Genomic DNA, 23256 nt, shown 5'->3' on the forward strand with positions numbered 1-23256 from the left:
TCCCTAATACCACTTTGCGAGTCCCTCTCATCCTCAGCTCTGGCCTGGCCTTTACCTCTGCTTGCAGACCCCAGGTCTCTACTGATTGGTGCCCAGCCACCTGGGTAATGGAGGCTTTGCTCTAACTGGCCCCAAAGATCCCTCCCTAGGGCTGCAGGCTTTCCCCCATAGACCTGCTAGTTGTTTCTTTCATAGCTCCTAGATGCCTCCCTGATTAATCCCTATCCCCGTTCCTAACACAAGTCCTTCCACCCTGCACTCTTTGCTGAAGTTATTTACCAGTGGGTCCCTAAAGCGCTTCTACACTGGGGCTGAGCTTGATGATTTCACGTACTGTTTGAAACTCTCACCTGGGTCTAGTCTCACATGTGGCCATGTGGCCTTGAGGCCAGGTAACAACAGCCTTCCTTCTGTATCACAACAGCTCCTTCTAACATCTAAAAGCAGAACGTGGACATTCTTTCCACTTCAAACACTTGACTCCATGTTGGACTGCTCACACAGTCCCCCTTTCCCAGCTGAGCCCTTGTCTTACTTGTAAAGGAGAACTGACTGACAGCTTATAGAGTGATTTATTTTGAATTGCAAGCCCCAGCCTACTGCTCCGTGTCTTCTGATAATACTCATATGTCCCTTCTATGGGCTATCCCGCCCAGTTCCTCACCCCAAGCCCAAGAAAACTTTTAGTATCCTCTCACTATAGTTTTATAAAAGAGGAATTACTTAGCATATGGTAACTAAGAAGAGAGTCATTGCCCTCCAACACCCTTCTTTTCCCCTTGCCCATACACATACATTTTGACCATCCTGTCTCCAGACTTGTTTTCTCCCAGGTCCTTGTCTCTGTCTCTTCCTACTGTGTATCATGCATTATGGTTCTACTTCCTTTAAGAGACAGATGGCAAAATGCAAAGAAAGAACTGAGACAGGAGGAAGAGAATGAAGTATATAACAAGGCAGATGGCTGGTCAAATACTAGAATATAAGTTCTCCTTTGTACGTCCACAAGTACAGAAAATCTTCCTGAGGGCCTGACAGCTGGTAGGCACTTGGCAAACGCTTGCCTGAATGGGTTGGCACTTTTCCCAGCGGGAAGGTTTATAGGGCAAAGAGTGACCTACCCAAGGGCCTGACCCATAAAGTTGAGAGACAGCTCTTCTCGCCCTGATTCTGGTGTCTACCCTTTTGCTGCACCTGTTCTCAGGTCATCTCCACAATACCTACCCAATCCCTGAAGTTCCTAAAGGAGGCTGGGCATGGCACCACCAAAGAGGAGATCACCAAGGATGCTGAGGGGCTGGACGAGATTGACCATGCAGAGATGGAACTGCGCCGAGGCCAGATCCTCTGGTTCCGGGGCCTGAACCGTATCCAGACTCAGGTACTGTGATAGTGGCCTGTCCTCGCCCTGGGAGAAGGAATCTCCCCCATCTTTCTTGGGAGGTGTTGGGAGGGCAGCAGTTCTTGCTGGCCAACGTCTCTCCCCTTCCTAAGGCCCTCTCACTGGAGGGCAGCCCGAGCTCCCTTGCTTCAGGACAGACAGGCAGAGGCAGTGGTATGGGCTCCTCTGAGAGGAGAGTGATCATGGGGGGCCGAGAACACGGGACACTAACTGCTAGCATCATCCTCTAGCTTTAGGTTCATCTGAAGCCCACTTCCCACCCTCTGTCGGGTGGGCCATCTTCCCACATAAGGTCTCTTGTAAGCGCTAGGCCTAACCTCAGGGTGGGAAATGTTCAGAGTCTTTCCTGACCCTGCAGAGGGTAGGATTTAGACAATATCTCTATGCCAGCATCCCCAGCAGACATTTACTGTATATCCTCAAGCTGCTATTAGGGGAATGTAGATGTTATCTGGATTGATCTTTGTAAAAGAAACTCGCTCTCTTATGTCTTCCCCACTCAAAATTTAAGGCCATGATGGGGAATCTGATGGCTAAGTGTATATAAATGAAAATAGTCTCTCAGTGCCTGAGTATCTTTTACAGGATTCAGACTTGCTTCCCAGAAAGCAAGAAGCTATAATTTCTTCAAACCTTTTCCCTTCCTGCAATTTCTAAAATGGGATAGAAGCTGCTCCTGCTGCTATTAAGTCCCCTCCTATAGCCCTACAGTAACTTTTTTCCCCCACTTCCCGTGCAGCAACTGTAACTACCTTCTCCTGGGTAAATGGGCTGGTCTAGACATTGATAATCCTATCACTTTCCCTGTTCTTACCCCACATACCTCTATTGTGTTAGTCCTGAGATTTCCCATCTCAAGAAATTGTAAATCCCCAAGTTCTCAAAGGTGTTCACCAGAGAACAGGCCTGTCCCTCTTTGCTAATTGGCTAGAGATCCCAGAAGTAAATTTCACTCTCTGAAATTAGCCTTGCAGATGGTTTCAAAAGCTCCCTAGTGGAGCCCACCAATTCCTAGGGAAGAGGTGAAATGAAAAGTCTAAGCTAAATACAATAGTCCCTCGCTTATCCGTGGCTTTGCTTTCCTTGGTTTTAGTTACCCGTGGTCAACCACAGTCTGAAAGTATTAAATGAAAAATTCCAGAAATAAATAACTCATAAGTTTTAAATTGCATGCCGTTCTGAGTAGCTGATGAAATCTCACGCCCCCCACTCTGTCCTGCCCTGGACATAAGTCATCCCACTGCCTATCACATCCTCGCTGTATAAGCTACCCACCCATTACTCTAGGAGAAAACATAGTATATACAGGGCTCAGCACTATCTGCAGCTTCAAGCATCCACTGCGGGTCTTGGAACGTATCCCCCACGGATAAGGGAGGACTACTGTAGCAGCTGGGCATTGGTCTCCTATAGACAAAACAACAGATGCAAATGGGAAAGCAGGGCTAGGGAGGGAAGCACACTGGGGCTCCTCTTGAGTTCCCCTTCCCGGAGAGGGAAATCCGCATGGGACCCGCAAACACTACCTCAGCATGTCCAGAGTTTCCACACGCACCCCACCCTCCAGGCTGCCAAGTCCATCACGAGCAAGGGCCTCACGTGCCCAGAGAACTTGGCATCTTTGGCTCATGTCTCTAAGGCCTCGGTGCTTCCCTGTAGGTCTGCTCTTTTCAGAATAACCTGTCTGCTTTTCTTCCCTTCAGGATCGTCTGCCTCCTCTTCTACTATGTAATTTTTTTCCTAGCCAGAATGCCCTCGTTCCAGTGTCTCCTGGCTCCTTCCCAGTCTTCTCTCCCGGGGCTGAGATTCATGGATCTTCCTTCCCCTCCACTACCAATTTCCATTCCCTCGACTATATACCTCTCTGGTTTCGCTGTCTACATAGCTTTAGGTATACTACCTTTCTCTGTTGGAGCAAAAGGCGGTTGGACCAGAATGACGTTAAAGCCTAAACTTAGGCAGCAAAGGCAACCTGTTAAAGATGCCACGATGAGCATATCTATGCCATCCCACCTGACTCCATAAGCAGATGACTGTGCTAACCTGCATCCTGGATCCTAAAGCTCTCTCCTGGCATCAGCTCTTCACCTCAGCTGGGTTCTAATGAAATTCCCTGCCATCCGATTGTTGTTCCTTGTTGTCATTCTTGCAACACTTATGGGTGGGAAGTGTTGCCAGGCTATTGTCCCATCCTGGTCCCTTTAGCTTTGGGAGAGCTAAAAGCACTAGAAAGCAGAAGATTGGGAAACTTGAGGTCTAGAATCTTGGGAAGGTAAATCTGGGGGCCAGTTTCATTGTGGAGGTTGGGACCTTGTGACCCTAATAAGCACTGAGGAAGGTGACTCTCCAGCCCCTTCTTCCGTGTGGCTGAACCCTCCCCACATGCAGACCTTTTCCTCTTACAGCATCAGGCTCCTCGGTCCCCTGGAACTGAAAACCGTATCATGTGATGAAGAGTGGTATTTTAGCTCAAACTTGGTCTGAGTCCGGAAACTAGCCCTAAACATTTCATGGCTTCTCAGGAAGCTTTATAAGTAAGAACAACTGTCTGACTCACAAGGTACCTGCTTTCCCACCTTCTCACCTGGGGAAGTAAAGTTAGATGAGTGAAATCAGCACCTTTCCTACATCCCTGGTCAACTGGTCCTTGGTCAGGCAGAGGTCAGGGATGAGGATGGTAGGTTTGACTGAGGCCCTAGATCAAGACCGCTGTTGGAAAACAAATGGCATTCATTGCCTCAGTCTCTGAGGAGTAGGACACTGAAAACCAGAGACAACTTGTATGGGGCTGGACTTGCAGCTGCTGCCACCACCGCCAGCCAGCTCTTCCTCCCCCCACCCCGTCTAACTGCTGAGTTCTCATCTGCACTTGTGCCAGCCTCTCAGGATCTCCAGTGCGCGAATGCTGCCAGTGGCATTCTCTCCACAGAGCCTGGCCACTGGGTTCCTGAGCTCCACTTTCAGGGGCCTTATCCACTTCTGCCCAAGGACAGGGAGTCTCAGAGAAGAACCCAGAAGAGGGTGAGCCCAGCAACTCATGGTCCAGGAGCCTTTCCACCATGGCACCTGTGTATGGATTACTACACGCCTCTGTTTAAACACATGAGTTGTTTTCCTGGAAAATCTGCAAAAATAGGTAGTCAATTTAATTGGTTTAGAGGTTCCTGAGCCTCAAAATTCAGTAATATATACACTTTGCCTACTATCTTAAATTGCATGCCTTATTTTTTTAAGAGTGCAGGTCAAAAAAAAAAAAGAAAGTACAGGTCAGAGCATAAGACAGTGAATAAGCTGTCACTCTTTGTCAGGAATCATGAGTGGGAAAGTCCATTTAAATTTTTAGATACTTTTGGATACCAGCACACCTAAAATATCCATCGTAGGCTAAAAGGGAAGAGAAGACTGGATTCTGGCTGGGTATTTAGACTCCATGGCAAACTGTTCCTTAAATGAAGTGTGATGTGCAATTAATGTTTTTCCCCCTTCTCTTCACCATTGTCTTGTGTGTAAGGGACTCTCTCTCTTGCTTTCTGTCTCCTGTCCCTTTTTCCCAGCTCTTTCCAACCCCTCCCTAACCCTCTTGGACCCTCCCTTCCTCTTTCTTCACTTCTTTCTGACTGTGGAGCAAAGCTGTCTCACTTTCTGATTCTTTGCAGATCGACGTAATTAACACATTCCAGACGGGAGCCTCTTTTAAGGGAGTCCTAAAGCGCCAGACCATGGGTCAACACCTTGATGTAAAACATGTTCCTAGCTCATCCTATGTAACAGTTGCACCAGTCAAATCTCCCCCCACCACTTCTGTTGCTGCTGCTGTTTCATCTCCTACTCTGGGCAGTGAGTGATAGTCTATTATGATGCATGATTTGCTAAAATGACCACAAGAGAGCACGTAGCATTCACTTTAACCAGCTGTGGTTATCTTTTCCTTTTGGTTTTTCCCTTTGATCTTTGACTTAAGGGAAGAAAAGCGGGGCAAAAATTCCACTCCAAAACCGGGCTGTGTGCCATTTTATTTAATTTTATTTTTTTTTTTTATGTTGAAAAGCTCTTAAAACCATAACCATTTTAAAGACAGTAATCCTGTGTTCTGATTGTTCCTCTGCATTGCCTGGTCCTTCCTTGAGTTTTGTTTGTTTGTTTGTTTTACTTTACTTTGTTTGTTGCTGTGTTTGAATATGTTGTTCCTCTTCTCTCCTGCTCCTTTGAGTCTCAACTCTGTCTCCTAAGGTTAGGGGTAAGGGTAAGCCGAATGAAGACTCAGGAAGTCTTTTGTTTTCTTTTAGGAATTTCCGAAGAGCAAACTTTTTTTTTTCCCTTCTCCTTTCCTCTAGTTTGTTTTACTTATAGCCAGCACTTCATATCTTATTTTGCATGTAAAGTTTGAGGAACCCCTTTCTCAGCCAGCCTATTAGCCGGAAAGCTGTGAAGGCTCAACCTAAGATCTGGTGGATTATTGGTAGATTATTGGATTCTTGCTAATGCTTATGCCTTCCTATTCCTGATCTTTTTACCTTCCCCAAGTGGGACACAGAGAGGAAATGGAAGGCTCTTTGCTGATAATGCTATTAAGGTATTTGGTGGGGAAGGAGTCTCTCTGTGTTAAGTATACTCCGGGCTTCAAATATCTGAGTGTTTGAGTCTGTTTCTTCCTCCCCCACTCCCGTAACCCTGGGATGGGGGATAAAGAAAAAACAATTGCACTATCTGTGGTTCACTTGACTGTGAGTGTGTAGGTTGATCAGACTTAGCTTATCTGTTGTCTTTCTAGCCAACTCTAAGTGTTCTCGTGTGAGAGATGAGGGGCAGGGGGAGAGGAGGTTTATATAGAGGCATATTCTTTTTTTTTTTTTTTTTTGCGGTACGCGGGCCTCTCACTGTTGTGGCCTCTCCCATTGCGGAGCACAGGCTCCGGACGCGCAGGCTCGGCGGCCATGGCTCACGGGCCCAGCCGCTCCGCAGCATGTGGGATCTTCCCGGACTGGGGCACGAACCCGTGTCCCCTGCATCGGCAGGCGGACTCTCAACCACTGCGCCACCAGGGAAGCCCTAGAGGCATATTCTTTAGGCTCAAAGGCAGTCAAAGAACTATGTAAGTCTTACCCTACAGATATGCAAGAGCCTCTCATTCTAGTCCTTCCATATTCCTCTCATTTCCTTTTTTCTTCTAGTTTTGTCGTGTCCTTCTAACTAGTTACTGTTCTTTCTTAAATCATGCCTCTCTGTTAGAAGGAGTAGTGTCAGCTGCCCTGGTAATTTGAAGGTAGAAGGAGACTAAGGAAAAGACAGAGCCCACTGGGCTCATGTAGTAGAGTTGCTGGTGGAGGATATGGTGCAAACCCTCAAAGGCTAGAAACTCAGGAGAGTCAGGCCGCACCTGCTCTTTCTCCAGCTGTGCCTTCCTATTGGAGGGCCTAGAAGTTATAGTCATGCATTTTAAAACCCATTTCCCATTCCAGAGTTCCAAATGAATTCATTTATTTTTCTAACCTTCAAGTAGATAAACCTCTAAGATTTCTCTCTGTAAGAAGGTCCTAATCCCTTCTCTGCCCCTGGTTTCTGACAAAGGAGCAGAAACCTACAGAATACCAGCTGAGGAAATGGAGTCTTCATCTGCCCATTCATTGGGCTCCAGAGAGTGGCCCTTAGTGCTCATACCTAACCTAAGGTCCAGCCTGGTTTGGGCTTCTGAGCCATGAGAAAGTGTTGTCCTTCAGTCATCCGCTTTCACCTGTAGGATAGGGGCCACAGAAGAGACATTTCCCAGAGACTTTGAGAGATGATGACTGGGGAAGGAAGGGTTGATTGACTGAGTGGAGAGGACCTGAAGCTTTCACAGCACCCACCTCACTATCTGTGTCTTATTCCCCATACACTGCTCATGCACCAGGCACCATGCATCCAGAAAGGAAGATGCCACCACTCGGGGTGGATTGGTGATGATGTAGCCGTGTGATTGTTCATCGGCACGCACTATATAGTCTCTGAGGCCAGTGCTGGAGTTGAGGAGCATTCTGGCACAGCCCCACCCTTCTCTCCACCTGCCAGGCCACAAGATGGTGCTCCCTAGCTCTCCGACTCCTCTTGTCTTGAGCTTCCCTTACAGGTGGCTGCTTTCCCTTTAGATTCCAGAAGTCCTGTTATCTAGCTGGATGACTGCTCCTTGCTCCCCCAAAAAAGAAATTGTCCCTATCTTTTCCATCTACCCATCCCCAATTCACTCTGATCTCCCTTATTGTTTACCTGTAACAGTGATTGATCACCCCAACAGGTGAGAGGAAAAGCCAGCAAACAGGGATCCAGACCCCCATTCCAACTCCTATTTTTAAAAATCTGTTTTCTAGATAGGACTTCACATATCATTATTTCAACAAAGTATTCAATTGCTTCAAAAAAAATAGAAGCAGGAAGTTTGGAAATCAGTGATATTGAAGATGATCAACTCATGGTATAAAGGTACCTGTTCTCCTGTAGCACTTGTTAGAAATGCTGAGATCTGAAGAGTGAGTGAAAAGTGTGGGCTATATTATCACTCCTACAGGGGGTGGTATGGCTTTGAGCCCATTTCTTGACTAGGGCCAGGGGAGAAGGCATTGGGTTTGGGCTCACTTAATCCAAGTTGCCTTGCTCTAAGATGTTTGGCATAGATCCATTAAAACTTGGGATTTCCTGAAAGCCAGATGGAACCTTTATTCCATCTGATCTCACCTGAAGATAGAAAAGTAGGTCCTAACTTTCTGTGCAGCATGGTGAATGTGTGCCCAGGTTCCTTGATTCTTCTTGGCTGAAGCGTTGAGCGGATTCCATTGAGTGACAGAGTCCTTTGCCTTCTGAGCTCTGAGCACCCTCCATCCTGGGTGAGTCTGCCAGTCTGTTGTGGAGTGAGGCAAGGTAAGGAAAGCCTTAGCCAGTGGAGACACAACTTTAATGAACCTTCTTTGTGCATTACTTTTGTAGGTTCTCTACAGTGATAGGAAACACTGAGACAAGCAATCCAACCAGTTTATTTGCCTGCCTCTTTGGGTGCTCTGATGTCTCCACATTCTTGCCTCTTTTCCAGGAACATATTCTTTGCTTAAAGAGCAGAGTAACGAAAGATGTGCCCTACCCCAACCCTCATCATTTCTCCTTATCCCCCTCCCCACCTCAACAGTTTCTCCTGCATTACTTCCATTTCTTTTCTGAGGAAAGAACTTTGGGACAAGACTAGGATCAGCCACCTCCCAACAACTAAAACTGTCCTAGGACCACTTTCTTTTCCCCTGGCCTCTCTCTCCAAACTCTCAGGATCCAACCTTCTCCCCTCCTCCAATTCTACCAACCCAAGTTGCAAAGCATACCTCAGCGAGGCCCCCAGTTCAGAAAAGGAGCTGCTCCCTGTGGATAAGGTGAAGGCTGGGCCCAGGGATCAATTGTTGTCAATTTTTCCTCTTCTCTAAACTGAATCCCTTCCTTTGTTGTGCAGTAGAACAAAGACTTTGACACTTATAGGGCAGTGCATTTCCCTTTGCCCAGTCAAACTGCAAATTGTTTCCTTTCCCCCATCCTCTTGGTCCCCCCCATCAGAAAAGCCTCTTGTTTGTAGCACTGCCTCCTGGATGGGGTGTTTTCTGTCCTGGTCCCATCCTTTCCCTTCTCTACATAAGATCACATTCCTCTTCATAATTTACAAACAGCTGGAGAAAGCTGCACGACTGGGCACAGCTGCTGTGTGTCAGAGACATGGCCATGCGTGTCCGGCCTCATCTGAGCTGAGAGAGCGGGCCTTCTGTCAGCGTCAGGGGGAGGCATCTTTTGATGCCTGTATTCATTCACCTCTTCCAGGGGAGGGACTGAAGGAATGGAGTTCTACTTTCTTTGGGGGAAGAGGACATGGTGGAGGCTGTGGACTATATATATATGCATGTTTCCTGACTGAAAGAGCAATTACTAATTGGAGAGTATAAGAGTTTTCATTTCTTGCATGCTGCTGACACAGATGAAGATTGGTTTGTCTGCCTTGCTGAATGGTGTTCATGGTCACTTATCACCCAAAGTGTATTGCGTGCGAATTGATATGTGTTTGGCTCTTTGAGGGTTTTAAACAGATAACTAAACTTCAGTGTGTAATTTTCCATTCCACATTCACAAAATGTTTGGCTTCAACACAAAAATCCACATGTCTGAATTATCTTTTAAGTTCAGCTATTAATTTGCACCTAGTTCCAACGTCCTTGCCCTCCATCCAAAAGAACTAATGAATCGTTTTGTTTCCTGTTTCATTTTAAGAGTGGATTGTTTGGGAATGCTAACTTTGCTTTGGGTTTTCTGCTTTGTTTTTATGCAGCTTTTGAAATATTCCAGTTGTTTGCCATTACTCACTCTCCCCACCCCACCTCAATGCTTGAAATTTGAGCCACCTGATGTTTCTAGTGTTTCATGATCTCCTCTCATATGTTTGGTTTTGGTTGTTGAGCAGTAGTGTCTTGTAGTTTGGGTCTTGTTTCTGTCCTCAAACCCCCCAGTTCCTTGTTCTACTAACCAATTCTTGCCTCCGTATTTTCTCATCCTCCTTTTCCTTCCCCTGGTGTAGATCAAAGTGGTCAAAGCATTCCATAGTTCCCTCCATGAAAGCATTCAGAAACCCAAGAACCAAAACTCCATCCACAACTTCATGACCCACCCTGAATTCGCCATAGATGAGGAGGGGCCACGAACACCACTCCTGGATGAGCAAGAAGAGGAAACTTTTGAAAAGGTCTCTAAGCCTGGGACTAGGATGCTCCCATCGGATGGTGAAGTCACTCCACAAGCCAACAAAAACAACAATGCGGTGGATTGCTGCCAAGTGCAAATTGTTGCCTGCCACTCAGACAGCCCTCTACACAGCCTGGAGACATCAGTTTGAACTTCATTCTCTGACTCCCATTCCTGCTTTCCCTATTTCCCTTTTCATCTGCCCCATCACTAAGGGGATGATGGGACTTTTCACTGTCATGTCAGCTGCTCCCAAGTATGTGTGAACCCCCACCTGGCAATGAAGAGGCAAGAGCACAGACCTACGAGGACTTCAGCTGAAACCTGAGTTGGGGTTTGTAGCAGGACCCAGTTAGACCCCAGGCAAGTAATGAATGATAGATCTATACTCCTTGCCTGTATCAGTTGTCATTTTTAAAGAAATGACAAGAATCCTTTTGGCATTGACCCCAACCTAAATTCTCACCAGTATTCATACCTGTGTCAGCCATCTCCTCACTTCTGGATTTTTACCCTATGAGTCTGTGCTGTTTACAGGCTCAGTTAAAAGTTCAGAGTGACAGATATCCTCAAATGAAATGTGTTGAGGTAAGAATGGAAGGTACAGAATCAGCCTATAGAGTGATTGTTTTAAAACAATTTTTCCATTTTGAAAACTTATACCTAAAGCCCTTTACCTCTTTCTGCCCTTCCAGTCAAGCCTCCCCATGGTCTCTTGGTCTTTTGTGACCATTGTCTTCCTTAGCTTCACTAATTTTTTTTTTTTTTTTAAGTTGTGATGATTAGAAAATGGAAAGGACATGGATGAGTTAAGTCGACTTTGACCATTCTCCCTTCTGGCCCCAGTGGAGCCCTTGATTTAGTTCTAGAGGCAGATAGTTTTCTTTGCTAACAGGGTCCTTTGGAAGCAATTGAGAGCTGGTAAAAATATATTCCTGTTGTTACCAGGTTATCTGCTTCTAAACTGCCATGTTGTCAGGTGTGTGTGCTTTCTAAGCGCCAGGGAGATCAGCATTGACGTGAAGCTTGCATATATGCGGTTTGTAGTTTTTACCTGAAGCCTGAGCTTTCTCCTCTTCCTAAAGTGGGGGCAAAGGAATGAATTAAGAATGACCTTGCCTCCTAACTGGACTTGGAAAACAGACCATCAAAGTCAACTCGGTGGAGTCCTCCTCGGGGTGACCACTACTGCTTTCAAAGCCATCCACCAAGGCTCTTCCAGGGCAGGACCTGATTGTTGGGACAGTGAGTATTGAGAAGCCTTGGGAGAGGCCAAAGTTCCATTCCAGCAGCATCTGAGCAAACCTTCCTCTCAGAAACCAGAAACCTTGAGTTTAGGTGGCTGGGGAGCAGCTTTGACGTGCCCTTTAGTTTTTAATTCTACTCTTTGCCATGTCCGCCAACATCAGTCTCTGAAAAGACCCCAGCCTTTCTCAAATATTCTGATTTTGAAAACATGTATCCAAAGTGGGAGGCTTCATTGACGCTTTCCCGACTTAAAGGAGCAAAAGACCCACCCTGTAAAGCTCCCCTGCTTCCACCCTCCCTCTTGCACACCCCACTCAAGCCCCCTCCAGAATGTGCTCAACACTGCACAGTTAAGCCCTGTGCCTTCTCTCCCTGAACACTGCCCAAAGCGTCCCCTTCCCACCTGTCTCTCAGGAGCTGGGGACTTGGCTAGGAGATTTGTTAAGTGTTCCTTAATGCAACAGGGTGGAGCCACCTTTGCAGGATCTCCATTTCTATCCCTACCATGCTGCTGTAAGCTCTTCCGTGTAGGGGTCAGCTCATGTCTGCCAATTCCCATCTCCCACTGGGTAAATGAAGCCTACCCCCTCTTTCTAGAGTGATGGGAGTAGGGAGAAGGGGCTTGAGGCTGTTAGGAGCTGCCGAATTTCCATTTGGGAGTCAGGTGACCCGAACCTCTCCTCTCCGGCCTTTTCTTCTGGATCCCTCCTCCCTCACCCTTTCACCTGAGCTGCCCTAGGAAAGAAGAATAAAGAAACAGTATCCCCTGCACATCCCTATTACTACATCAGCGACCAGATCTGATTTTGGTTTTGTAAAGGTTACACGTTTCAGTGATCTTTTCTCTGTCTTCAATACTAATGGGGGAAAAAATAGCTCACCCGAGGCGTTAGGTGTTCACATATATATTTATTAAGTACAGTGGAAGATTTAGTTCTGTCGAGTCTTTTTTATTACCTCAGATCAGTTTTTAAAACAAACTTTGGAGGCTATTTTATCATTCCTGCTCCCAAAAGACTCTCATGGTGCCAGACAGGTTACTTGTGAGGGCTTGTGTCTACTTGTTTAAAGTCAAATGGGATTTTGTGTGTATTCTAGTTTCCATAGTAGGAGAGAAAATATAGAAATATTATGCAAAGAAATATAGTTTTCTTTAGATGAGAAACTGATATTTTTTGAGTCAGCCATATGTATTTTGTTTAAAGGATTTAAAATAAAGTGCTGTCATGTAACCCTGTGGAAGGGAGCACATAACCAGCTATTAGACATGGCAGGTGACTTATAGTATATTTGCAATTGGTTTTAAAACCAATGCACCAAACTTCCTTTCTCCAAACAGCCATCTTTATACTTAGGGGAAAAAAAATTTGTTGGGTTCTAGAATGTTTTTAATATAAATTTGTTGATATGGAATTAAGTTTAAGTATTTATGTGCATATATTTTTTATATAAATTTTTTTTCCTGTTCAGTTGCAGTGATCCAACTGGCAGTGAATAAATATGGCATAAGTTAATAAAGCTTTCCCCAAAAATGGTGCTTTGGATTTGAAAAGGGTCTGATGGGGGAAAGGGGGAAATATTATCCTAGATTCCTCTCTTGATAAACCTAGGAGAATGGGCAGTGGATTACGGATGGGAAGGAAGGCATCCAGGAAGAAGGGACAGCCAGCAGGAAATGAGTGTGCACCCCCATGGAAATGGGTACCAGGAACTAGTGGTCAGGATCAGGGACCTCAGATAGATTTATATTTCTTGAAGAACAGCTGGCAGAGTGGTACCCAAGACACTGGGCTGCAAGGATACTCTCTCTGATTTGGGGTTTGCCTTTTTTATGGTTCTTTTCACCTCCTGTTTCCCCTGGAGTTTTCCATTAGCGACTTTTTATGCAAGGATTTGATTTGAGACTTCCTTCCCTCCCCTAGAAAAGTTTCACGTGATGTATTAGTTGGGAGGTAGAGCTCTAAGTGGAAAAATAAAGGCTGGTTCTAGCCTGGGTGACAGTCTTGACTAGATCCTTCCCACAGGTGCCCTCTGCCCTCTGAAATGACTCTCCATCTCTAAAGGTTGTAGAGAGACCACCGAGAAATCCCACCAGCACATGTGAGTTCTTTAGAGTTTGTGTTCCTTCTTCCTGTTGAGCTCCAGAGGGGGGAGTCTGCACACTTAAATCTGAGTGATGACCTTACTGCCAAAAACCAGAGGGGTGTGGCAAGCTCACATGTGCCCTGAAACCTCTGAACACGTCACTTCCTTTCTTTCCTCCTTTCCCTGCCTAGTGATTGAAGCAGCCCATGATGTCATCACGAAGTGTGTACTTCCTCACTCTTCCTCACTCTCCGTATCTGAGGACCACCCCACTACTGTGGTGGGGGTGGGGCACTTATAAATGTCTGCTCTTCTTAAGCCATTCCAGGCTCTTCCTCAGAAAAGACCAGACACCCTTCCATTTAGCTCAGTGCTGTCCTTTGCCTTTCCAGCCCTGCTGTTGGGCCTGCTGTCCCCTTTCCTCCTGATTAGGAGAGATGGAGGGAAGTGAGCTCCCCATGACTGAATTGGCCTTTCGTACATATTTCTCCCCATATGTATATATGCCATATGTGAATATGCCATATATATGTGCCAACAAATCTATCTGTGTTGTTCTTTTCAAATCAGCAGATAGGAATTTTGAGTTTCTTCTTTTTTTTTTTTTTTTTTTCAGTAACTAGTATAACAGGCACTGGTATTTTTATATAAAAAGAAAAAAAACAAAACAAAAGATTGACTATTGTGATCTGCATGACATAAACAAACAAATGGTGATATCAAAGCAATGTGTACCCCAGCGTGTGTTGCCGTAATCTGCAGTTCAGCTAAACCGTGCACCCAATCTGTATTTGCATTTTGATATTATTTAAGCTCTCTGTACAATGTTTTGCATGTATTTATAGGGTTCTTAGAAAAAAAATGCTATAAACTGGCAAATCTGAAATTCAAATATGTTGTTCCATTGAGAAAGGAAGACTAGAAGGGGAGTTTTAAAAGAAGGAAAAAGAAGGGTAATTTTTTTGGAACCAATAAAGCTGTTGCTGATGAGCAGAAACCAAACTGTTGCGCACTGAGAATAAAACCCATGCCCACTGGAGACTGTGCTGTGCTCAATGTGTATCCACTTTTGGGTAATGTCAATGGATGTCAAAGGTGAGAAGGGGTCTGCCACGGCTACATGGAGAGCTTACCTGTGCAAGCCCAGAGCTTAGCCTGTCATTGGACCCTGACATGCTTCTCTGCCAATGCTTGCCTCTGGTGACTCGCAGCCCTGGTTTCCAGTTTCATTCCCTTGGAGTACGAGCTTTGCTCTGCCCACCTTGGTTAGAATCTGCAGTAAGAGAACTGTGAAGCTGAAGCTTTTGAAGAAAGGATGAATTTGGAAGGATGAAAAAGAGTCAGGCTTGGCAGTCCTTTCTTTCTTTTCTTTGTTTTATTTTTTTGTTTTTAACAAAACGCCTATCGGGAAAATTAGTTTCCCGTATAGCAGCTATTCCCTATCTTTCTTCTGGGGTTCTCCAGTTCCCACCTTCCCAAAGGTTTTTGGGGAGGTTGGGAGTTTTTTTGTTTGTTTGTTTTAGCTGTTCCATTCACTGGGTCTCTAGCATGACTAATAGCAGGCCTTAGTTTCAGGTCAAAACAGCTTCCTGGCAGGTCATTTAAGTTCTGAGCTCTCATATCTGAGAACACAGAACTCCTTCCAGCAACTCTCATCCAGGCACACAATCAAGTTCCCTTCTCTCTTTTAAAACAGCAAGGAGGATTTCCCTGGTGGTGCAGTGGTTAAGAATCCGCCTGCCAGTGCAAGGGACACAGGTTCAATCCCTGGTCCGGGAAGATCCCACATGCCGCAGAACAACTAAGCCCGTGCACCACAACTACTGAGCCTACGCTCTAGAGCCTGCAAGCCACAACTGCTGAGACCACGTGCCACAGCTACTGAGCCCACATGCCACAACTACTGAGCCTGCACTCTAGAGCCCGTGCCCCGTAACAAAGAGAAGCTACCACAATAAGCCCACACGCCGCAACGAAGACCCAACACAGCCGAAAATAAATTTAAAAATAAATAAATTTAAAAAAAATAAAAATAAATAGGGCTTCCCTGGGGGCGCAGTGGTTGAGAGTCTGCCTGCCAATGCAGGGGACACGGGTTCGTGCCCCGGTCCGGGAAGATCCCACATGCCGCAGAGCGGCTAAGCCCGTGAGCCATGGCTGCTGAGCCTGCGCGTCCAGAGCCTGTGCTCCGCAACGGGAGAGGCCACAACAGTGAGAGGCCCGCGTACCGCAATAAATAAATAAATAAATAGAACAGCAAGGAAGGAAAGGACTTTGTCGGCTCCCCAAGGTATTTTAGGAAAAGTATGATGTTGAAGAATAGCCCAGCTCTCCTGGCTGTTTGAACAGGCTGGTTCCGAAGGAGGAACGAGCCCTTGAAAGAGTCTTCTGTAGTGAGAAGTCTCGTCCCCACTTTTCCTTCCTGTCCCAGCTTGCTCGCCACAGGCACAGCCACACTGCCCTAGTTTCTTTGAAACATGTTGGGGAGAAAATAATTAATAACCAACCAAATAAACGGGCTGGGACTTATTTGATAACAAATCTTTCACAAAACAGAAATAAAGCCTCTTTCTTTCCACTGTAGCTTCCATCCCAAATACCCTTGCTTAAAAGGAGTGCAAAATACACAAAATACACACACACACACACACACACACACACACACACACACACATACAACTAGAGTCCTTTCTAAAGCTTGGCCCTATATTTCCCCTCTTACCTTGTCTTCGTTGGGCCCTAGAACTGTGCCTCTCTGCTATGCCAAACAGGATCTTTTTTTTTTTTTTAATTTATTAATTTATTTATTTTTTGGCTGCATTGGGTCTTCATTGCTGCGCGCAGCCTTTCTCTAGTTGTGGCGAGCGGGGGCTACTCTTCATTGCGGCGCACGGGCTTCTCATCGCAGTGGCTTCTCTTGTTGTGCAGCATGGACTCTAGGTGCATGGGCTTCAGTAGTTGTGGCACGCAGGCTCAGTAGTTGTGGCTCACAGGCTCTAGAGCACAGGCTCAGTAGTTGTGGCTCATGGGCTTAGCTGCTCCACGGCATGTGGGATCTTCCCAGGCCAGGGCTCGAACCCGTGTCCCCTGCATTGGCAGGCGGATTCTTAACCACTGCGCCACCAGAGAAGTCCACCAAACAGGATCTTAAGGACCATACCTCCTAACCCCAGTGTGTGGTGAGGCATGAAGAAGAGCTACAAAGTAGCTTTCTGGCAGAGACCAGTGTTTCCTAAGACATTGGTTTCACGGGGTATAAAGCCAGCTCAGCTCCTTAGGCCTAAATTACCATGTGGAAAAAAAGCATGCTCTTTCCTTCCATCTTTTCCCTACCCCCGCTTCTAAAAAAAGTAGTTTCTTTGCCCTCCATCTTTAATAACGGCTTGTGAATCTCTTTCTCAGCTACCACATCCTCTCCCTGTGGTCATCGGGTTTGTTTGAAACTCTCCATCAAGACTGACTGATTCCCCCACCCCCAAGTATATACACACAACTAGGAACACCCTGGCTTAAACTCTGGGCAAATCCAAGGATTACTCACTGGATTTGAGTGAGTAAGCTGGTTACCAACCAGTATGCTGGTTACCAACCCCTGACCTGGGTCTATTAGGGCACGGCCTCCATGTCACTGCAAGCAAGATAAAAATGCTATGTCCTTTACCAGCAAACTTTGAAACCCTGTTGTAAAGAAAACACACCTATTACTATCTCTGTGTTATGTTGTTAACATCCAGTTGTCCCCAACATGAACCTAAGCCCCGAGAAGCAATAACTAGCTAGATTCATAGACCAGAATACTTTTAGCCTTGACTCTTAGCCTTTTAGGCAGTGAGTTCTGGGTTCTGGACTTGCCCATATCTTGTTGGAACTAATCTTCTCTGAAATTTATTTCAAAGAACACCTCCCAATCCTCAGAAAATACACACATAGAAGGGAGCGGTCTCTTTGGAATGTCCTCCCAGTGTCACCTCCTGGGAGGCTGGTGTCAAAACCAAAATGCCACTTCACACTTACTTAAAATGAGAATTTAAATGACCCACGTATTTGGAAACCCGAATTATAATCAGAAGTTTAACTGATGCTCATGAAGTACTTGAGCTGTCTGAGTGGCTGGCGCCATCGCACTCAGAGCCAGTTGCATCGTTCCCTAGTTGGATAGACCTGGTCCCTGAGTTCAGGCTCAGGCCCCACTTGGTTTCTCTGATGTCCCCTGTACTAACGACCATGCAGACCATCCTCCAAACAGCACAGTTGATTAGGTTAATTTTCTTGTTTTAATTCCAGATCTTCATATCCCGGCCTTATTTAAAGCAAATATAGGGAATTCCCTGGCAGTCCAGTGGTTAGGACTCCGTGCTTTCACTGCCGAGGGCGTGGGTTCAGTCCCTCATCGGGCAACTAAGATCTCGCAAGCCGCTTGGCATAGTCAAAACAATTAAATTAAAAAAATAAAGTAAATATATATGAAAACTTTTGAAAGAGAACGTGAAGGTGAGGAGGGAAGGTCTGGAAACGTGATTGCCTTCAGCCACGGTTATCCAAACCCTTCATTTGAGTCAAGCATTCCTGCACCTTTTGCATTAAACCTTTGAATTGAAACTGCTGCTAATCAGGTAGGAGAGCAAAGGGGTTTGAATGTTTTTCTGCTCACCCTTTGGTGGAGGAGCTTAAACAGAAAAATTAGATAGAGTAAAATCCTGATGTGAAGTCTGCTTCTAGACTGGCTTGATTTTCCATCTCTACAATGAGAAAGTGGAACTACATCGATCATTTTCCAGTTACACTTTGAAGACCTGAGAGGGATTCCTCAGCGATGATTCAGAGCCCACCGTGTTCATTTTTTTCTTTTTTTTAAGTGTTTGTCTTCCAGGTCAGCTGTAGCTTTAAAAAATGACTTAAAAGCACTATGAACTAGCCATCTAAGGTCCCCCAGCTCTGGAATGCTAAGGTTCTAATTAACAAATCAAATAATCAGTGCTGAAATGATCCAAACTTAGGTGACAATGTCACAACAACTTGTGTGATTAAACACACAAGCAAGCGGAATTGGGTTCCTGTCTTCATTGTCTCCCATTATAATTATCAACGTAAGCATAAATAATATAGAGTAATGGATTATAGTCCATTCTGCTGAGATTGTTATCTGGCTGTTCTGCTTTGGAATTTGCTGTGAAGAAGAACAGTAGTTCGGAAATCCAGAGATCTAACCCAATGGAATGGCATAAAATTAGAGAAGCAAAGTGGCTCATTTGAGCTTTGGTGGAAAGAGCTGGCCTGGGAATTAGAAGGCCTGTGTTATAATCCCAACCCTGCTGCTAATTTGCTGTGTGACCTAAGGGTCTCTCCAACTCTGACACTCTTTCTTTCTCTGGTATCTAAAATTGCTATTAATAACCATAACAGAATGTCTAGATGGTGTTTCTCCATTGCTTTATCTTCCCTGAAATGCGGCATTGTGTGTGCATTGAGCACTACTGCATACTGGGACAGTACCTGCAGGCTTCACTTGGGGCTCAGCCACTCACACCTGCAACAAAGACAAGTTGTTCCATAGCCCTTAAAGTACAAGAAGTCTGTTTCTCTTCTTTTCTAAATCAAGTCAAATCTAGCACCAAACTAGCTAGCACTGGCCAAGATCTGTGAGAGGCCTCTGCTAGTCATTTTTTATGGTCTCATCTCCTCCACTTGAATATTGGTCCACTCATTCGTTCATCAAGTATTTATTATGCCAGGCACCAATGTATGCACGGGGGATACAAGGAACAAAACAAAGACCCTGACCTTTTTGAATTTAGTCTTGTGGAGAGAAACAAAACAAACAAGTAAATACAGAGCATATGGAATGGTAACAAGGACCAAGGAGAAAAGTAAAGTGGCGTAAGGAAAACAGGGAGCACAGGGCATGAGGGTTGCTCTTTTGTAGAGTGGTCGGGGAAGCCCTCTCTGACAAAGAAGACTGTGAAGAGAAGTGAAGGAAGTAAAAGGGTGAGCTAGGTAAATATGGAGAGGAAAGAGATTCAAAACAAAGGGCATAGCAAGTGCAAAGGCCCTGAGGCAGGTGCTCCTGCTTTGTTTGAGGACAGGCAGGGAAGCTAGGGATTGGCACTGAGTGACCAAGTGGGAAAGTGAAGAGATAAGTTCGGAGATGGAGGGCTGGTAGTGGACGCAAGAACCTATAAGCCAGTATCAGGTTGGCTTTCATGAAACAGGAATTCATTGGAGGGTTTTAACTGAGGATTCCAATGATCTATCTTACAGTTTAAGGAGATCACTTTGGCTATTGTGTGGCTGCAATCAAGGGAAGATGGAAGGACAGTAATGCAGCTTTAGCTAGCACACATGCCATACATGGGCCTAGGCTAATACTAAGGGATGCAGGTAAATTCAAGCCCCACTGTCATGCTGTTGTCCTTTGACACACAAAATAGTGAAAAGAAAATTCTTGTTCAGAAAAATTAAGATATATTGCTTGCCACCCCAGCTTGTTCAGGGTGCCCTAGTTAATGAAATGATTGAAATAATATTTTATTCACTCACACAAGAAGGAAACAAAGAAAACCATCTTGACCTGTGCCTTCCCCATTCCAACTTCCCAATCCTGTTGTCATGCTGCTGCCTGGTCCCCAGGCAGGCCCTCTGCTCTCAGCGCCTCCTCTGACCTGCGCTGTGCTCTAATCTGATTCTTGGTGTGACTACCCACCCTGCTCCCTCTGCTGAGGAGTCATCACCCTCCTGCCAGAGCCTCTCTGCCTGTATGGGCTCAGGGGATGGAAGCCAGCTCTCGCACAGCTCTGGGGCTGAGGGAAGCCCGGGCTGTCAGCCTCACAGCTATCTATGCTCCGTGGCTCTCCAGCTGCCAGGACTCAGGGGGAGGCTGCCAAACAAAGAACTCCAGAAGGACCAAGCTGGCCGAGGTCGGCCTTCTCTCAGGACACCAGGCTTAAGGAAAGGGCTCGCTTACCTGTCGGCAGTGCCAACCCACCTCCTCCACTGGAGCTTAGCGGAGGGGACAGAAGCTATCCCCTAGTCTGGTCACACTCCTTGCTTCCAAATTCTCCTCACTCTTCCCAAGGACCTTTGGTTGAGTGGGGACAGGGAGCAGAGAGGTGGAAGAAATATTTCTGTACTTTCTAAATCGTTTTGTCCTAATCCTGCTTTCTCACAACGTTAACTTAAAAGGAAGGTGTTCGCTGCCTTTGTTCTGTTTCAGACATGCCTGGACTGGAGAAGCCCTCCAGGACACGAGCAAATGAGCGTAGAGGCGTGGGCTGCCATTAAGGCTCCAGCTGTCATCCTGCTGCACTGTCCCAGCCCCCAGACCTTCGAAAACAAAGCCTGGCTGCAGTTGTCTTTCACACAGGGCAATTTTGGCATTTTGGGGGGCCCAGAAATACAAAAGCCACTGTTAACCCCTTCCTAGGACAAAGGAGACCCAACACAGGACGTCAGGTTGCCCTTCCTGTGAGGTGCAGGGAGAGCAGTGCAGAGATGGCTTTGTCCTTTGGCCCATTAGTGCACAGCAGGAAAAAGACAAGGACACTAATTTCTTTCTCAATATCTCACCCTGTTACACACTTAAGTCATAAATTCACAGCATCAATAAGCACCTGAGAGAACTTCTCCAGTCAGGCACCGTGCCAAATGCCAGAGATGTAATAACTTAAAACACAGTCTCTGCCCTGAGAGGGTTCAAAGTCTACTTGGGGAGACATACATTTAAACAGCTAATCCCAACAACTGAGAGGTGCTATTACACACGGTGCCACAGAAGAGCAAGAATCCAGTTCCAGGTGCAAAGGGCTTCACAGAAGTGGTGATGCTTAGGGCACATTTTTTAAAATAACAATTTTATTTTTTATAAAAATGACACTTGGACTTCCCTGGTGGCGCAGTGGTTGGGGGTCCGCCTGTCGATGCAGGGCACATGGGTTCGTGCCCTGGTCCGGGAAGATCCCACATGCCACGGAGCGGCTGGGCCCGTGAGCCATGGCCGCTGGGCCTGTGCATCCGGAGCCTGTGCTCCGCGGCGGGAGGGGCCGCAGCAGTGAGAGGCCCGCATACCGCAAAAAAAAAAAAAAAAAAAAAAGACACTTGATCTTGGCAATAATTCAAACAATGGGTCCAAAAAAGAAAACAACAAAACACCTCAAGCCCCACAACCCAGAAATAACCTGTATAAACTCTTAAAATGTGATTTTATTGGAATTCTACAAGAGAAAAAGAATCCGCTGGTAAAATGAAGGAACTAGTGCAAAGGCCTAGAGTCCGAAAGTAACAATGAGCCGGGTCTGCTTGGAGTGCAGAGTGCCTGCAAGGGGGTGGCCATCCAAGACTGACCACGGCAGGAGAGCTGGGACCGCTTCTGTTTTATGTGCAAAGCCAGTGCCTGGTACCGTGCAGTGGGAGTTGTCCCAGAGATATGTGCTTAAAGAATAAAGGACCACGCAGAAGGTAGACAGACTAAGCATCGAGAAAGGAAGAAAGGCTTGAGAGAGCAGTCCATTAAGTGTAAAGAAATGAGTCTCATGCATCAGGAGATGACATGATAGTCGCAGCCCCATTTAATGAACTGTTGCATAGCCAAGAATTTTTCATTGTTCGTCCAATTAATTCTCACAACAGCATTACCTAAACACTATTATTATCGTCATTTTGCATCCAAGGAAACAGCCAAAAAGATTAGAGGACCTGCCCGACATCACCCAGGTAGTCATTTAAGATCTGATACTCTTAACCCAGCGCTCTGTCTTTCCTGAGAGGATTCTGAACGATTTTTGGTATTAGCAACAACGTTTAGCGTGTAGCCCCGCCCCCTCAAAGGGCTTTGCTTGCTTGGATGGTTAAGTTCTGTCTATTTAAAACCAATCTTAATACTTTAGAATCATATGTCGCATTCAACCCCTCAAGTCACTGAGTGGTTAAAAGCCAACACTAGAGCAATCAGGTTTAAAACACATACGCTGTCACCCAGGAGTGAGTAGTTTTCTTCCGCTATCACGATGAATAACTTAGGGTATCTATTTTGTGTTTTGAGTGGTGGGTTTGATTGGTTTACGTACCATGGGGAGGGAAAGAACAGGGGAAAGTGATGCAGCCAGGGCCTGGCAACCAGAGCTCACTCTGAAGCCTGGGAACTTTCTATGAGGAGGCTGTTTCACTCAAGCGTGGGGCCAGGAGAAAAGCAGAAGACCGGAGAGATTAGTCTAACTAAAGCAGACTGGGTAGATAAGATAACATGATAAGACCTTGAGATGATCACAGGCAGGGGGAAGTTCTTGAAAAAAAAATTTTTTTTTAAGTAGCTGTCAGTGTGCTGAGGTTTGGTTCTATCTGCACTTCCCATGTACCTACCATCTTCCAAGTTCCCAGTTCACACACCATCCCCTATTGGCACCACTGGCTCCGGACAGGCCTGTAGAGCCCTCTCTCTTCCTTCGGTCCCAGACACAAGTGTGATGCAGCAATGGATCTTCTTCCCCTGTGAGGAGTCCTAGTTCTTACTCAGACCCATCCAAAGGAGAGGCGGACAGAGACCCAGGTTCCAGCTCTAGAACCAGCTGCCTCTGAGTCATCTCTACTTCCTGCCAGGTAAGGCTACTTGGAGGGAAGGCAGCGAGGGCCTGCACTGGCAGAGCCCAGAGGAGAGCTGGCCAGGGCCAACCTGCAGACCTTTCCCCTGGGGGCCTTCTGGGAGCCTGGACACAGGGCAGGCACCGACACCTCAGGGAAGCTGACTGAGGCCTCAGTGTCCGCTGGGATGACATAAGGGAGAAGCATGTTAGACT

At 46.1% G+C, this 23256-nt stretch overlaps 1 protein-coding gene across 4 annotated transcripts in view; it reads left to right on the top strand.

Moving 5' to 3' along the window:
• ATP2B4 (ATPase plasma membrane Ca2+ transporting 4) overlaps positions 1 to 14503 on the top strand; it is a 92717-nt gene extending 78214 nt beyond the window's left edge. For 2 of the 4 annotated variants that reach the window (XM_082653486.1, XM_082653487.1), the window contains 3 exons: positions 1205 to 1381; positions 5059 to 5239; positions 9975 to 10131. In XM_082653486.1, coding sequence (XP_082509612.1) covers positions 1205 to 1381; positions 5059 to 5239; positions 9975 to 10000 — 384 coding nt within the window. In that variant the 3' untranslated portion in view covers positions 10001 to 10131. Of the gene's footprint in view, positions 1 to 1204; positions 1382 to 5058; positions 5240 to 9974 lie in introns of all 4 variants that reach the window. The other 2 variants (XM_082653484.1, XM_082653485.1) reach the window with 1 other exon arrangement.
• The last annotated feature ends 8753 nt before the right edge of the window (positions 14504 to 23256 follow it).

This window comes from Grampus griseus, assembly GCF_964374135.1.
Source record: "Grampus griseus genome assembly, chromosome: 1".
Lineage (NCBI taxonomy): Eukaryota > Metazoa > Chordata > Mammalia > Artiodactyla > Delphinidae > Grampus > Grampus griseus.